Source organism: Drosophila serrata, unplaced genomic scaffold (genome assembly GCF_035046125.1).
Source record: "Drosophila serrata isolate PLE 108 unplaced genomic scaffold, ASM3504612v1 contig_382, whole genome shotgun sequence".
Lineage (NCBI taxonomy): Eukaryota > Metazoa > Arthropoda > Insecta > Diptera > Drosophilidae > Drosophila > Drosophila serrata.
Window position 1 is genome coordinate 1334549 of NW_028257280.1, and position 16134 is coordinate 1350682.

At 35.7% G+C, this 16134-nt stretch overlaps 2 protein-coding genes across 15 annotated transcripts in view; one reads left to right on the forward strand and one right to left on the reverse strand.

Annotated features, from left to right (window-relative positions):
* LOC110186959 (uncharacterized) overlaps window positions 1–14516 on the forward strand; it is a 42938-nt gene extending 28422 nt beyond the window's left edge. For 2 of the 3 annotated variants that reach the window (XR_015273314.1, XM_020956301.2), the window contains exon 5: window positions 14485–14516. The gene's annotated coding sequence lies outside the window, so the exon portion shown is untranslated. Of the gene's footprint in view, window positions 1–13913; window positions 14016–14484 lie in introns of those variants that run through there. The other variant, XM_086840228.1, reaches the window with a different exon arrangement.
* The window catches only part of Ptp99A (Protein tyrosine phosphatase 99A), a 138313-nt gene that overhangs the window by 26183 nt on the left and 95996 nt on the right, over window positions 1–16134 (reverse strand). For 2 of the 12 annotated variants that reach the window (XM_086840224.1, XM_086840217.1), the window contains exons 1-2: window positions 10416–10592; window positions 3444–4250 (exon numbers count right to left, since the gene is read on the reverse strand). The exons of 3 other annotated variants lie outside the window; for them this stretch is intronic. In XM_086840224.1, coding sequence (XP_086696350.1) covers window positions 3444–3987 — 544 coding nt within the window. In that variant the 5' untranslated portion in view covers window positions 3988–4250; window positions 10416–10592. Of the gene's footprint in view, window positions 1–3443; window positions 4251–10350; window positions 10593–16134 lie in introns of those variants that run through there. 7 more of the 12 variants (XM_086840222.1, XM_086840220.1, XM_086840225.1 and 4 more) reach the window with 5 other exon arrangements.

The following is a 16134-nucleotide window of genomic DNA, read 5'->3' on the forward strand; positions in this document are numbered from 1 at the left end:
TTTGCGTTGCGGTTTCTGGTCAAGCCGAGAGCCGGGGAAAAACACACTATTTTTGAGTCCTTCTAATCAGAGCAGAAAAGCGAGGGAAAGTTCTTTGCGAGGCGCCGCAAAATTTGTTGTTTACAAATCGAGGAAAACCTCTATGTATTTACAGTTTCTGTTTGGTTTTTACTTATTTCTAATCAGTGAATAAAATGGATGTAAAGTGACTTGTTTATTAGTTGTTTAAATATATATTCTTTTCATATATATGTTTATAGTAAATATCCAGGATAAACTTATATAAACTGCCATTTAATAATATATTTCTACTAACAAGTGTGGATAGCATTATTAAATAACCCTTATCTGGTCCAGGATTATTGATTTATTTTACGTTTGTGACTCATTCATTATCTCATTTACAAAAATATCAGTTAAATACATAATACATTTGCAAATATGTATTGCAGATATCAAATTAATTAAAATTAATTAATTTCTCATTCATTCATGTGCTCCAACTATTAATTCTGATTTTGTTCAGAGACATTTTCTCGCTTGTCAAAAGTTGTTTTGTCAACTGTTGTTTGTCAAAACTGCAAGTACGTATCTGACAGATGCGAAGGCGATTTCCCATGATTTTCCGCCCCTCGAAAAGTGCTCGAGTGTTTTTCCCACTTGATGAACTGCACTTTTCATCGCTCGGCCGAAAGTGTTACTCTCTACAAAAATTTGTGACAGCTCTCAGCTGCTGCTGGTGGGTTCTTGAAAGGGAAAATGAATTTACAAAAAATTAACTCAACACCCGCGCTGCTTGTGGCACTTCTGGCTGCACAAAAGTTGTGGCAAAACAATTAATTAAACTAATGACTCGCTGGAAATATCACAGGCAGCAGCAGCGGGTGGTGCCAAAAAAAATGATTTGTGAAAATGTTGATTCAGCAGGTTTATTAATTAAAGTGTTTCGGCCAAAATGAGTTTACAGAAAACTCTAAACTTTGGCCGTGTAATTACTAGAAAATATTTAAGGCAAGCCATTGATTGCTTTATTAATTGAAGCGATCACAAGTTCATTGCTGTCTGGCAATTATTTTAATTTTTCCAGCATATATACATATATCTATAAACGAATTTTCTGGGAAAAAAGTAATGAATTCGTTTGACTGAAACAGTAATTACTGACGAGGGCAGCCAAGCATTCAAATAAGGTTGCAAAAAGGAAAAAAGAGATGAATTTAATTTATGATTGTCTGAGCTAGTTGACTGGACGTGTTAATAAGCTGGTAAACTGAATTTTAAAGTGGTTTAAGCGGGTTATTTTTATAATTGTAAAGGTTATTTCGGTTTTTTTATGGAAAATTTTATAAGGTTCTACGCAGAAACGCAACCTAATATCTTATTTAGATTTACAAGTTTAGCATTTGAAAAGTTGCTTATTTATTTAATCATTTTAAATTGCTTGTATTTTAAGTTGAACTAACTCTGTTTTTTTCTTTACTGGTTTATACGTTTTTACTAAACTAATTAATTATTTTACAAATTTAGTAATCAACATGTTATTGAATTGATAATGATAATAATCCTTTATTATGTGCTTGGTTTTGCAAGCATTTAAGGAAAGTGTCAATTGTTGAAGAAGAATCAAAGAAAAATATCCTTGTTTATCCAACTTTAAAGTATAACAACTAAATTTTAAAATCCTTTTTAATATCTCCGCTACTTTTGTAGCTAATTTAAAGGACTCCCTTATTTGAGTAACCTCCTTGACTTGCATTTAACCCCGATTCCTGCCATAAATCAACGAAAAGGACCTTGGGCTAGTTACCGCACAAGTAACTAATTTTTATTTGTAACCCCATTATGACCACTCCCTTTGTGTGTCCCAGATTTTTTTCTTATTAATTTAAGGGGGCGTGGTCACGTAGCACCTGCCCCTAAAGACTGCAACCTAATACAGGTTTGGCGTGTGGCCAGCAAATCAGGAGGTTTTCGTTTTTGGCCAGAGTTCGAGGGGGGGAATGTCCTGCAATTTTGAAGTCTGTCAGTCTGAGCTTAAACACGAATGCGAATTTAACCCAGAGGGAATATCGTGAATGCAAATTTTGTCTGAGCCAAAAAAAAAATTGGTCTTGAGAGCAATTTAAGACTTGCTCAGGCAGCCTTCAACAGTGGCGCTCCAATTTAATGACGTGCCCATAAAAATAGTTGGCTGTGCGGCTTAACAAATAAAATACCAAATAATTGTGGCCCATAAAAGTTAAGTTGTTAATTGTTTTGTGTCCTGTGTGCGCATCGCGTGTCCTTTCGGTTGGCGTAGTCCTTTCAGAGCCTGGGAACATGTTGCCGCTTTGGCACCCCCGCTGGCCAAGTTTTAACGAGCAGCCCGACGGCTGCCTGTCAATGCCCCGGACATATTTCATGAGGCAGGTTCAACATCAAGAAAATTAGAGGTAAAAATGAAAATAGTTGCCAGAAATAGTAGTAGTTGCAGTGAGGGAAAGAAGTATTTATTCTGGGTTTAAGGTCTAAAGGAAACTAAATATATATTGTCATAATTTCCCTTTAAAATATTTCAAGGAAGGAAATCATATTACAAGCCTTGAAAAAAATATGTGATTTAAATATTATGAATATTGGTTATTGTTCTTATATAAACCCCAATTTATGTTTACTCATCATAATGTAATATTTATATTGATTTTCAATTCATTTAATTTAAATAATTAATCAAAGCTTTTAGACCTTTTTTTTCTTCGTGTAATAAGTTAGCCCGTCCCAAAACAATGTTAAATAATTCATTTTGGCCAAAGCTAAAAGTTTTGCGTGAGAATTTTGCCATATTACACGAAGGAGGCAGAGTTGTTGACGCTGCGCCGCCCCTCCTCCCTCCGAAAAGGGGTTCGGAATCCGGAAGGGGGGGGCTGCGTGCCAAACCGGAAATGAAAACTCTCTTAATTGCCTTGAAGTATGCAATTGCTGTTGTTCTTGTGCTGGATTTATCTATGTATTTTATTGTTGTTCCTTCAGCAGATAATAACTGAGCAACTACACAAGTTCTTCTGCCTGTTTGAACAGGGGAGGGGGCGGTCAATAGAGGGTTAAGGCAGTCAGAGTGGGGTTAAGGGTTGGGGGTTAAGGGTTAAGGATGGAAGGGAAACTTCTGCGGTGTCAATGAACCTAGTTGAGCAACCTATAATTGCCAATTCTTGTCGAAGGCCCATCGAACTTTCTTGTTTTTGTTTTCCTTTGGTATTGGACTTGTTTTTGGGGTCTGGCCCCGGGCAAGTTCTTCAGTCTATGAATTATTAAAATTAAGGGTTAAAAGGGTTGCAAATTTGGCTAGTAGAAATGTGCAGAGTTGGGGTTAAGCTACAGCCAAATGATATTACCATTTTTCTTATAGAAACTCTTAATTCCCTCTTTAAGCCTTAGAAATATTGTATGCATCTTCTTCTATTTACCATAATTATCGTCAACTGCCGCATACGGGGGCGTGGCATCGTTGAAAGCCATTCCTGAACCGCCATTGCCATTTCCGTTTCCCATTTCACCGGCCACCGGAACCGGAACTGCATTGGCAAAGGCCAACGTGGTGGCGGGTACTTCCGGCGGCTGATCCTGCTGCTCTATCGAGGTGGCCGATGTGCTCATTAGGTTTGGCTCCTTCTCAGCGTCCTTTCCCGTGGAAGTAGAGCTTTTCATCGTAGTTCCTGGACTTCCCAATTCAGTCTCAAGGGTTTCCCAACCGGAACCGGTTGTCTCCGTCTCCGGATTGTTGTTATTATTAATATTGATATTATTATTAGGATTGACTAGATCGGCCAGATTGCGTTCGGAAGAAGTAGAGGTGGCAATGATTCCTGGCGACGATGGCGGTGCGGTAAATGGAGCTGGCGAGGATTGGGATGTGGTGGGCAGGGCGGTGGCACAGTGCTCCGCGATGCTGACGAACAGCAGCAGCTTCAGCAGGGCTCGTAGAAGAGCGTGGAGCTGATTTCGTGGCATCTTGATTCGTTTGATAATTCCTAGGAAGTGTTTGGGGGGTTTCCCTCGTTGATTTACTCGTTCTTGTGGTTGGTTTTCTTTGCTTTGTTCACTTTTTGTGCGTTTTTGTCCCACTGTTCAGTAGGACTGGGTTTCTCTGGGTGATTTTTCTTTAAACTTACAACATTTTGTGCGTTGTTTACAGTTTTGTGCTTTTTATACTTTTTTTATTAAGGGTTCTTAGGTTGGTAGTTGGTTGGGTTTAAATGATTTCCATTTTGGCACTAAACATTTATATGAAAATTGGGAAATATAATATTTAAAACCAGGTTTATAAAGCGGTATTTAAATTTGTATATTAATTAAATTTGAACTTTATTTAATACGCAATTTTTGTGTTTATTTCTCCTTTTTGAACCATTTCAAAAAGTTTTTTTGCTTCCATAAAACTTAGCTAAATATTTATATTGTTTCATTTGAATGTTTTTTTTTTATTTCTCTGTTGTCACGGTTTACTATAGTTTGTTTTATTTTTATGATGTTGTGGTTAGTTTTTCATTGATTAAGTTTGATTTCTGTTTTGACGCTAAACAAACACCATAAAATGTGTGAGGCTTGAAAAGAAAAACAGAAAACTACAAAAAATCTGTGTTTATCTTTGATGAATCACTTTTTTCTTGCGTTGTAAAAAAAACTCCATTGTTGTTGTTGTTATTGTTGTGGTGTAACATATTTTTCAAAGCGGGCCAACCCAAAAAAAGCTAAAGAAAAAATCTGAACCCCGAGTTTGAACCCCATCAAGCCTGAGTCCTCTTCTCTTTTATATTCGGTTTACTTTTATTTATGATAATTTATTGCATTTTTTCAATACTCCTCTGCCATTGTTTCAGTTCTCTTCTTTCTCTCTTTTAGTGTTCTGTGCTGTTTTTTTTCGCATTTTCTTCACACTTTTCTGCACATTATTGTTGTTCTCGTATCCCTTGGAACGAAAAAAGAGTTCAATGGGGTTCAACCATCCGCCGGCGAAGATGCAGCCGCCTTTAAAAATACACTCCCCATAAAATATATATACAAATTATATATATATATAGATTAATATGTATATACATATATGCCCATATATAAAGCCACCAACAAATTGGCAATGCCCACAAACGATTTGCTGACGACATGTGTGCGCCAGCTGTGGGTTAAGATGCTGCGCTTTGGGTTAAGATGAGGAGAGGAGGAGCGCGGGGAAAAATCGCGTAAAATTAATGATTGGGCGTATAGATAATGCCTGAGGCGAAAAAAGAACAAACTACAAAAATGTTTAGAGAAGCTTCAATTATGCCTTGACTAGGGATGACAGAAGATATCGATATATTATCGATATTTAACTTGAAAGTTGATACATACATAAATCGATAAGCATTTGGTTAGATATATCGTATAATTTAAATCACCTTTGTTGCATGTTTAACGATTCTATCGATATATATCTTCTTAAGGCGATAATTTTCGATTCTAAATTAAAATTGTAAATTTCTTTTATTTAATTCCAATTCATAATTAATACATTTCTCCAACTTCTGTCATTGCAATAACACATTTTTTTTCTCGAACTGTAAAAAACATAAATGGATGTGAAGCTAATCGATCTCAATCCATAAGCTGCCTAAGCACTGCAATTTGGAGTCGAGTTTTTCCATACACGAACCCTAACGACACCGGATAAGTGAAACATTCCATCGCTTTTCCGTTCCTCTTTGTTCTCTGCCAACAACAGCAATTGCACTGTAATAAAATGCACAAAGCGAAAAAAAGGGGAAGTGGGGAGACCATAATAAAGAGAGAGAGAGAGATAGGAGGGGGGCAGAGGGAGTGGAGACGAATGGAGACGGGCAAAGTGCAAATTACAGGGAGCTCGTGCTGATTCATTCAGAATTAGCCTCAGCACGCTATATTCTCGGGGTCTTTTTTTGCAGCCAAGTAAAGTACAGTGGAGAGTCTATAAGGTGGATTAAGATAATTCATAAATCTTGTTAGCAAAGACTTATTGGGAGTTTTCTATAACAGCTAATATTTATGTTATTAAATTTTTAATTGTGATATTTATTCTGTAATTACATTTTTTAAATCCGAACATAAATCACTGTAAATAATTATAGTTTTTATAATTTTTAATAATCTCTTATATTTTTTTCTTAGAAGGCTAATATCTATTTAAAAAATTGGAAAGCTTATTACCTATTTTTGTATTTATTTATTTGTTTTGTAATTATTATTTGATTATTTTCATTGAAGAAAATCATTTTTAAAGATTAATTAAAATCAGAACCAAAATGTAAAATTCTTGTAACAAAGGGTTCACTACTAAGGAGTGCTTACTGTACAGTATTGTTGCTCGTGTTTGGCCAGCTAACCGCAACCGCAGTCAGCGTCGCCGTCGACGTAGCGGCTAATTAGCAGCTCATCAAATTGCCGCATGCAAAAAGTAAGCCAACGGCCAAAGCTTTCGGTGTAGTCTTAAGCCTTACACTAAGAAAAATTGCAGATAAGAAGAGGTAATTTTTAACAAGTTTCGAATATAACAAAATTATTCAAAAATCACATTTCAAGCTACAATGTGTCAGGAATAATTCATAAAAAATTACTTGAGAAAAGTTGCTCTTCCTTATTTTCCTATTTTTCTTCATTCTTCGTATTAAATAATAACTAATATTTATAATAATCCCAAAAATCTCTGTATGTCCCTTAGTTTTCTTCAAATTGTCTGACATAATGAATTGCTTTTGCTTATGACATTTGATACACATTTTTCTCTGTGCCAAAAAGACGCACAGATGTGCCTTCTGCTGGCCACAAGTAAGAGGTCTTATGTTTTTTCTTTCTTTTATAAAAATAGAAACACACAAAAGATTACTCTGAAACCAGAGATAAAGACAGAGAACGGGGCAGAGAAAAGGAGGTGGGAGGAAATACAATAAAATGAAATGGTTAAGCGGGTCGAAGTCGCGTTCAAAGTCGCTGATCCGACCATGGAAATTGGCCAATCAAGCGACAATTGTCGGCCATTTGTGGGGCCAGTAAGTGCTTAATAACGGTCACAGAGAGAGAGAGAGAGAGAGGGAGAGAGAGAGAGAGTGAGGGAGAGAGACTCCTCCTAAGTGGACACAAGTCGGTGGATTCACTGATTTCCCCCGATTCTCTCTGATTAGCATTCGCCTATGACCCAACGACTATGACAACAACTGACAGATAATTGAAAATCACTAAAAATACAACATAGAACTGCGGGGTAAATGGAAAAACGAATGAGGGCTCTAAACAGAAATCAATTGGCGGAAGGCAAATTGCCTGACAACTGCAGACGAAAATCTAAAGAAAAGCGAGATGGTTAAAAGCCTCGACTAGGGGATACCTTGGGTTTTATATTTGAAATTAAAAAGGAAGTCAAAACAACCATAAATGTGGGTTAAAGTAGAACAAGAAGATATTGATTAGCAATTGTAGTAACATTAAATTCCTATATTCAAAATTAAAATATTCTGGTAACTGTATTATTATTAATTAAAATCTATACTTTCATCATAGTTACCTCTCACTTTTTAGGTGAATAATAATACCCTTCCTCTCCAAACATGCTAGGTACCCGAAAAAAACAGTGGGAAGTCCCCATTTACATGTCACAGTGTGTGTTTTTCTATCCATCACTCACATTCGGACAACCCATCAATACTTATAAAGTCTGGCCAGATACATAAAGACATCGGGGGGTTCCATTATTCACTGTCCGGAGATACGAAATAATAGACAATTTGTCTGTCTCAGTTCTTTGATAAAAAGTGAAAATGTTCAGGGGAGTGAGTCTTTGGAATAATAATCTTAGGTAACCGGAAGAACTGCGTGTGGGATGAGAAGGGTCTTTCCTATCGGAAATATGGCTTACAACGGTTTGAAAAAGTAAGCCTATTTACTATAAGAGTGGGTTAGTAGAGGATGCTTTTAGTATCAATAAAATGATAAAGAGATACATATTATAATGCTAATATGTGGTATACAGTAGCCAAGTTACATGAACTAAAGCTATCTGAAATGTAAAGTTAATACCTCTTAGCTTCTATAAACTAACAAAAATAGTTTTAACCAAAACCAAATTGAGATATTTAAACTGCATTTCAACACTTACAAACAAAATAAGGGAAATAAGTACCTGCAATTCCCAACTAATGATAACATCATTAAAATTAAGAACCATATTCTCTGGAGTTTAGTTCCCTTACCCCTAAACTATTATTAGAACCCAGAACAATTTTCCACCCACAATTCCTGCGGGAATCGAATGCATTTTCCTGGAAGAGGCACTCGCGTGCTGAAAACTCACTACCTGTCCCTCTCTCTCTCTCTCTCCCTAAAAAACAAACTGAGACTCCACCCACCTCGGCGTAATGAGCGTGAGATTCTATGATAACCCACATTCTGGGCCAGTCAGTCAGTCGCCCCACTTGGGGATCTGTTTCTGTTTCAGAATCCGTTTTATGGCTTTGGGTTCCTCCAGTTCCATCTGCCGGAGTTCCAGCAGTTTGTTTACTTGACGCGGAAAGCCCCCCAATTGCCGCCTCTTATGAATGGCCCACATTGTGAGCTGCGATGAAATAAAATCACTTGTTTGTTTATCCAGCCAACACTTCGAATGGCGTTAATTTGTAAGCCAAACAAATGTGTACTTAAATGCAGTCGAAAAAGAGAGAGAAAACCGAATGAAAAGGTGGCTAAAATGTACAGAGAAACAGAAACGAAAGGGAGGTTGTAGTTCTTGGAAAGTTAATAAGATTATTTGTTATATATAAATATATATTGTTTAATTATGGAAAAAACAATTTAAAGAAGCAGACATCTTGAAAGTAATTCAAAAGCTTTCAAGGATATATCTATAAGTTGTATCTTTTACTAAGGAAGACATTTATTTATGATTTTGATATTCACAAAATTGTATTTTTAACTTTATTTATAGGAAATGTACTTCAGATTTCCAATTTAGGTGTTAAATTATATATTTTTTATCCACAAATATATTTTATGATTCAAATATGTTTTATATATGAAATTTATATCTGACATTTTTCCCCCAAGTGTGTTTCAAAATGTTGACAGTCATGGGCTAAGGTCAGTGCACTGGGTGTGCGAAAATAGATGAAAATGGATGAAAATGTATGAAAATGGATGGAAGTGAACATCGCGCATGCACCAAGAATGTGGCAATAGAAAAGGAGAAAGAAAAGGAGGAAAACGGGAATCCGGAGAATCCAGAGAAATGGGAGAAACCGGAACCGGAAAATGAGGGAATGAAAACGGGGAAAAACGGGAGCCCATGCGATGTGCGAAAAATCAATAGAGCCGCAATGCACGTGCTACAAAAGGATAACAGGATACGTGGGAAAAAGCGAGGGGGAAAATGCTCCCCCTTTCCCCCCCCCTTGAATTCGCTGCAGAAAATGCGAATTGTGAATGCGACCCAGCCCCAAAAAAAAATTTCAAGCCGGGAATTGTGTCATTTAACTGTCATCACGAATTGCGCAGCTCAAAAAATTTATATATGTACAGAAGGGGTTCTCTTTCCCCCCTTTTTCGCTGTGTAGTTTTTCCTCCCTTTTTGATTTTCTGCTGCCCCATCCGGTGGCTTGAAAATATGCTAAATTATTGACATAATTTGCTGGATTTTTTAATAGTTTTTCAAGCGGTAAAATGTCAACAAAACACACACAGAGAGAGAGAGAGAGAGAGCGTGTGTGTGGTGTGGCTAGAAGAGAGGACTACCAGCAGACAGCGAGAGAGAGAGCGGCAAAGCGATACTCGTTTTGAGCGGAGTTTGTGGGTTCTTTTTTTTGTTTTATTGATTTCTTGAAAGGTACACAAAATGCTATTCGCAACAACAACAAAGGCGCCGAACAAAGGGACCCAACAACAACAGCAACAACAATAAGAGCAAAGAAGAAGCAATCGTTGGAGCTAAATAAATATATTACTAACAGAATCCATATTAATGGCAGATTATAAAGCATTTTATAGTTATTATTTATACATATGTGACATGGTTTTATGGGTTTCAGTATTGTTTGTTTGATTCTTATGGCTTTTGGTTTATCTTTGAATTTGTTAGGTTTTCTTATTTGTGTTTTTTTTTGCACTAAATATATTGTATTTATTCGGTAAAGATACTAAAAAAGTATCTCATGGATTTCTTCTGCTGGTTCCGTCCCAAAAAAAGGCGGCTGCTGCGCAAAGAGTTTTTTTTTTCTATTTTTTCGCCACCACCAAACACAGACACAGACACTGGCTTTTCCGCACTATGTTTTCCTTAGATTTTCACTGTTTTCCATCGTTTTTCCAGCCTGTCATTACTTTGTGCGTGTTATTCTATATTTTGGCTCGCTTAAACAAAGGTTTTTATTTAATTTTCATTGCACATTTGCCTCTTTTTACGGGATGGCCACAATCAGAATTTAAAAACCACAGCGACGAGACGACGACGACGACGGCGACTGATGATGATGACAGAGCGACGCGACACAGAGAGAGGGAGAGAAAGATACGAAGATGGATTCGCCGCGGTGCGGCGTGCAGATGAATTCGCCGCTTCAATTAAAACGGCAGCTGCTAGTCAGAGAGAGCGGCGAAATGTTCTCTGTCATGGAGAGCGAGAGAGAGAGAGGGTGACTAACTCGCTTGAATGTTGAGCGAGTCGAGGGATTTTTCATCTTCCGGGGAATTTCAACGCCTTTTGGCGCGAAATTTTGAATTCGAGTCGTTTTTAAATAAGTAGATAATATTTTTATGGAAGTTTGTTACGGAATTTTAAGCATGTTAAGCATTTTCGTTATACGTTTTATAATTGAAATAATGTGTATCATTTATTATTACTGTAACTCGGTATTTATTATACCCTTGTGGGGTACTAACTTTCAGTCAGAAGCTGGAAACACAGTAAATATATCACACCATATATATTTATGATCAGAATCAATAGGAGAATCGTTTTAGTCATGTAGGAAAGCAACAAATTTTTAAAAGTTTTTTCAACATTTTTAAGGGACATTTTTACATTGTTGACATTTTGAAAATTTAATAATGGAAATAAGGTATGCAGTTTTATTAATCTTTTAAAAACTAGCACAGATCAGTTTTCAGAATGGAAATTAATGCTTTTTTGCATTAGTTATGAGTATTTACCGGTGTAGGTTGTAAGAAAATAGTTATATAAATTTATAGGTAAATATCAATTTAAAAAAAAGTTAATATTTATGACCTTGCAGGGTAAAACGTAGTGAAGGAGTAATTTCCGACCATATAATCCATATATATTCTTGATCAGCATAATCAGGCAAATCTTTCTAGGCATTTAAAAAAGCAAAAAAGTTTTGAAAATTTTGTCAACATTTTTTAAGTGAAATTTTGACATTGTTGACATTCTAAAAATGTAAAAAAATTTAATATTTAAAAAACCTAATTTAGGTATGCAGATTTATTAACCTGACACAGAACAGCTTTCCGAATCAAAATTTATGCTTTTTTGGCTTAGTTATAAGTTTTTAAGCTTTGGGTTTTCGAAAATATTGTCAATAAAAATCTTGATAAATATTGATTCAAGGAATGCGAAATTAGTTATAGAATGATTTTTAGGCTATATTCTATTTTGAGTTCAAATTTCAAGGGTATATAAACTTCGGTTCTCTCTTTCCTTTCTTGTTTTTTTTTTAATTAAGAAAGATGTTTTGTTGCTAAGCCGTTTTTTCACCCCAAAACTGATAAGAACTCAACCTAAGCTTAGTTTAGAAATATATTTTTCTGTAAAATCAAAATTCTTTCTTATGAATTTTTGACTTAGTTGATTAGCGAAATATAAGATCTTTTGACCCCAGAACTGATTAAAGTTAGACTTTAGATTATACACTTTCTAGTTTAAAACAATCATTTTCCTTTTATAAACTCTACAAATGCTCAATCTTTAAATAAAATTGCGTCTTTGGCGCCAAATTTGAAAACGCCTCGCTTGACTTTGTCTCGTCTGTATCAATTAACGAATGTTATAATAGTTCCTGGTTAATTGAAAATATTTGCATTATCATTCAGTTAGCTTATCATTATCTTTGCTATTGAGTTATTGGAAATTTGATATTTATCGCCAGACTATAGATAACACTTATCGAATGTAATTAGTTTGTAACTCGATTCCAGGTAACGTCATATTGCCAGATTGTGGATAAACGTGTGCCTAGATATATTCATATATATTATTTGTTAATATATAAATTTATAGTTTACTTGTCAGTGCTTAAGAGTGTTCTATTATTACCTCACAACCTATTAAATCGATGCAAAGCCGGTTAAACTAACCAAATTAGGATTAAGCAGGGCAGCCCTTCCACCTTTCATTGTGCAAGTTCCCTCTTAGTAGATGATACATCATTAGGCATTAGAATGAAATTACCTGCCTATGCAGGGAACCACTTGAAAACTCATTATAGCAGTATGGCAGTAGCTGGGGCATATATTCAGGACGCAGGACGAAGGACGTAGGACTCGGGACTCCACTAACTGGCAGTTACATCAGCCGCAAAAGTAGGCGTTGCCAAGTCGCCCCAAAGGCGTTAAAGCACTTAGATTTATGGCCCTACACGCACACACACACACAGCCGAAACACGCCCACGCACACACACATTTAAACGGGGAAAATATATATATAAAATATATATAAATTTATATAAAGGATATATATATATAAACGTGTGGCATATAGCCTTTGGCAGAGACGACTTTGACTCGTTTCATGCATTTAATAAAAACTTTCACTTGGGCGCTTGCACTTTATATTTTTGTGTTTTGTGACAGAGAAAAAAAAATAAATGAAGGTTACATTTCAGAAAGAAAATATAGAACACCTTTTTAATAAAACAATTTTTCATAACCTCTAGTTTTTCTTTATTTTTGATTCTTTATATATTTGGAATTACTGTAGGGAAATTATATTATTAAATGCATTATCCATATCATAAATTTTGAATTCTAAATGTAAAAACTGATTAAATATTAAAAAATATTTTAAGATTTTTAAAGAAATAAAGAAAATGTTAAGTTTAATGTTAATTAATGTTTTCTAAGCTTAAAGCTAAAGTTAACAATTTTTCAATCCCGTTTTTAAGACCTAAACTTTGAGGAATTAAACCAGTTGAGTAAGCCACAATTTGATGCTTAATTTTAATAGGTGGAAAATAGGGTTTTCCTCAGTGCCAAGGGCTTGGTGCTGCAGCAGCCTCAAAAGTTTTTCACCCGCTTGCATTGAAGTTAAGTACTTAAAAAGCAATTTCCCGTGCCCCCGTGCGCCGTTATAAAACGAAGAAAAAAAGGGATGCGGCCCCAAATGTTAATGAAATGATTTGAATTATGCTTATGCTGCGAATATAATATTTTTCTCTTTGCCTTATTTTGTGGCTTATTAAAAAGTTAAAAGCCAGGCGAGGTGTTGCCGGGCATGACCAATAGCCGATGGCATGCCGCAGCTGCCAGAGGAGTTTTCGAGGCTGCTAAAGTATGAAAAAAGCATAAAACCCATCAAAATAATGTTAATTCATTAAGTGGCAGTAACTTGGTCGGGCGCCCAAGTGTAGGCTATAAAAATTTAACGCACAGAAGGACTCCTTCGCAGGAATCCGCGCAGGAATAGGATCTAGATGGTAGGGGAAAAAGCACCGCCGGCAGCAGCAACGTGCACAAAATGAATGATTTTTATTTATATTTTATGGTTTCTTTTTTTGGCCCGTAATTAGAGCAGGTTTATGCCGTCCAGGTGTGTGTATATCATGCCGCAACAGCAACAGCAGCAGCTCACAATAAACTGGAAAATTATGTGAATGAGTTTTCTCAACTTTTCTTTTTTCCTTTCCTCCGCCTTTTCCCGCTCCTCAAGATTTATTCGCGGCACATGGCACCGGCCAAGGCACAGGTACAGGGCAAATCCAAATCTAAATCCAAACCAGAAGGTAAGGGAAGGTAACCAGAACAAGACAACGGAACAGAGCACAATTCTGCGCAGGATTCAGCAGACCAAATGAAATGAAACAAACAAGTAAAGTTAAATGAACAACTTTTGTGCATTATTTATCTGTAAAGTGTGAGAGCAGCAGTGAGAACAAGACAAAATATCAAATTATGGTGCAAAAGTCGACTAGGAAATGCTTTAAATATATTTTAAGTAAAGCAATATGTTCTTAATTTAAAAGTATATAAAATAAATACGCACCAGGTGGGGAATATTCAAGACAAATATAATTAAATGATTAAGATCACTTTAAATTTATTCCACCCTATGGTGTAAAATTCGTTGTTGGAATCAGGAAAAATGGGTTATTACTGCATACTTTTAAGCACAATTTAAAAGGATTTTCGTGTGAAAGTTACTTAAAAATTAATAATTAGTAAATTATTTAATTAAAAACAATTTATTGATTTTAATCTTTCCGAATTTATTTTATTTACAGATTCAATTGCAACTACATACATTTTGCGATATGTAAGTACAAGTTCAACTTTAAATTTACTTTAAAAATATTCTGAAATTTCATAAATTTTAATGCCTTCTAATAACCAACATACCCTATACCAAGCTAAGCCATTTAGAGGGCATGATATGGTGGTTATAAAAATCATAACCACAACTGTGGCTAAAACTCGGTTTATTTTACATGGGCAGACATTGCCATCGGCATTTTTGCCTCCATCCTCGCTTCCCTTCTGACTGATTTAAAGGTTCTGGAGTGTGTGTGTGTTAGCCACTTAGTAAATATTTTATGAATTATCTGTTTTCTATTAAGATATTTTAGCCGAGAAACAAAAATGTGAACCGAGAGACAACCGCAAGACCATCGAGCTTAGCTGAGATGAGCGCCATAAAATCTAATAAACATAAGTCGGTTCCTTAACAATAAAAGTGTGTGTGGGTGTGTGTGTTTGGTTTGTGGGTACACTGAAAGAAAATGTTATTTTAAATTTCATAAGAAATTGATGAAATGTGGAATTTAATTTGTGCTACATTTAAAAACTTAGATTAATCCTTTTTATAGCAGAATGATTTCAAGGATAGTTTTTAAACGGTTTGGACTGTTTTTGTTGATTTTTGTATCAAGAATATATGTTTTCATATACTTTTTTCCGAGTGCCTGTGTGTGTCTTTCTCTCTGCTTTGTGTGGTTTGTGATATTTTACGAGTTTGGGGTCTCCATAATGCTACCTTCTCCTTTTTGAAGGTCTCTTTATTGATACAGTTCGCTCTCGTTTTAAGGGAAGACGGGCCCTCGGGTATGCGATTTTTAATATGCATTAAAATTAATAAGAACACGTGTCCTGCTCTCGCACCCGCACCAGCATCGTCATCGTCATTGTCCTTGCTGTTGTCGTCCTCATAATTCCATTTTATCGCGCACAAATTTTTATAGCTGCGCCGCAGGCGTCGATTTTAAATAACGTTCAGAATAACGTTCCCGGTGTCCTCCCTCACAGTTTTCTTACGTTGATTTTGTCGCCATTTTGGCTGGTTGTTAATTTTATGCTTATGAGATAAGAAATTGTGACAAAAACGCTGGAAAATTTATGTGCGAAGCGCAAAGAAGGTGCTCACGAGCATATGAATAAGAGATTTTCGCCAACGCAAACCCCTCCCCTTAAAAAAATGCGATAAATGTGGCTTCTTCATCAGCGTTGCCATTGAAAAATCTCCCTGGGAAAGTGGCATAAACAAGTTGCCAGGGGATATATTTTATATATATATATTTTCTATTTGTATTTAGCCCTGAATACATTATCTCCTGCCAGAGTCTTAAAATGGACACCAATTGATCACACATAAATGCTTTTCAATGGCCTTTAAAGTGGAAATTATAAGGACATAAGGGAAACTAATATCATTTTCCACTTCATGAAATATTTATTTATTTATATTCTGCTTTTTATAATAAGCTAAATGCTCATGTTACAAAAACACGATTGACGATAGTCAATCAAATCAAATCAAATAACATTTAATGAGCCAATCAAACATATCATTTATCTCGTTTTTCCGTGCACTGCACAAAAGTGAAGCTTGCACAATAACAAATCGGATTATATTGAATTTCCGTGTTGGCTGTTATTAA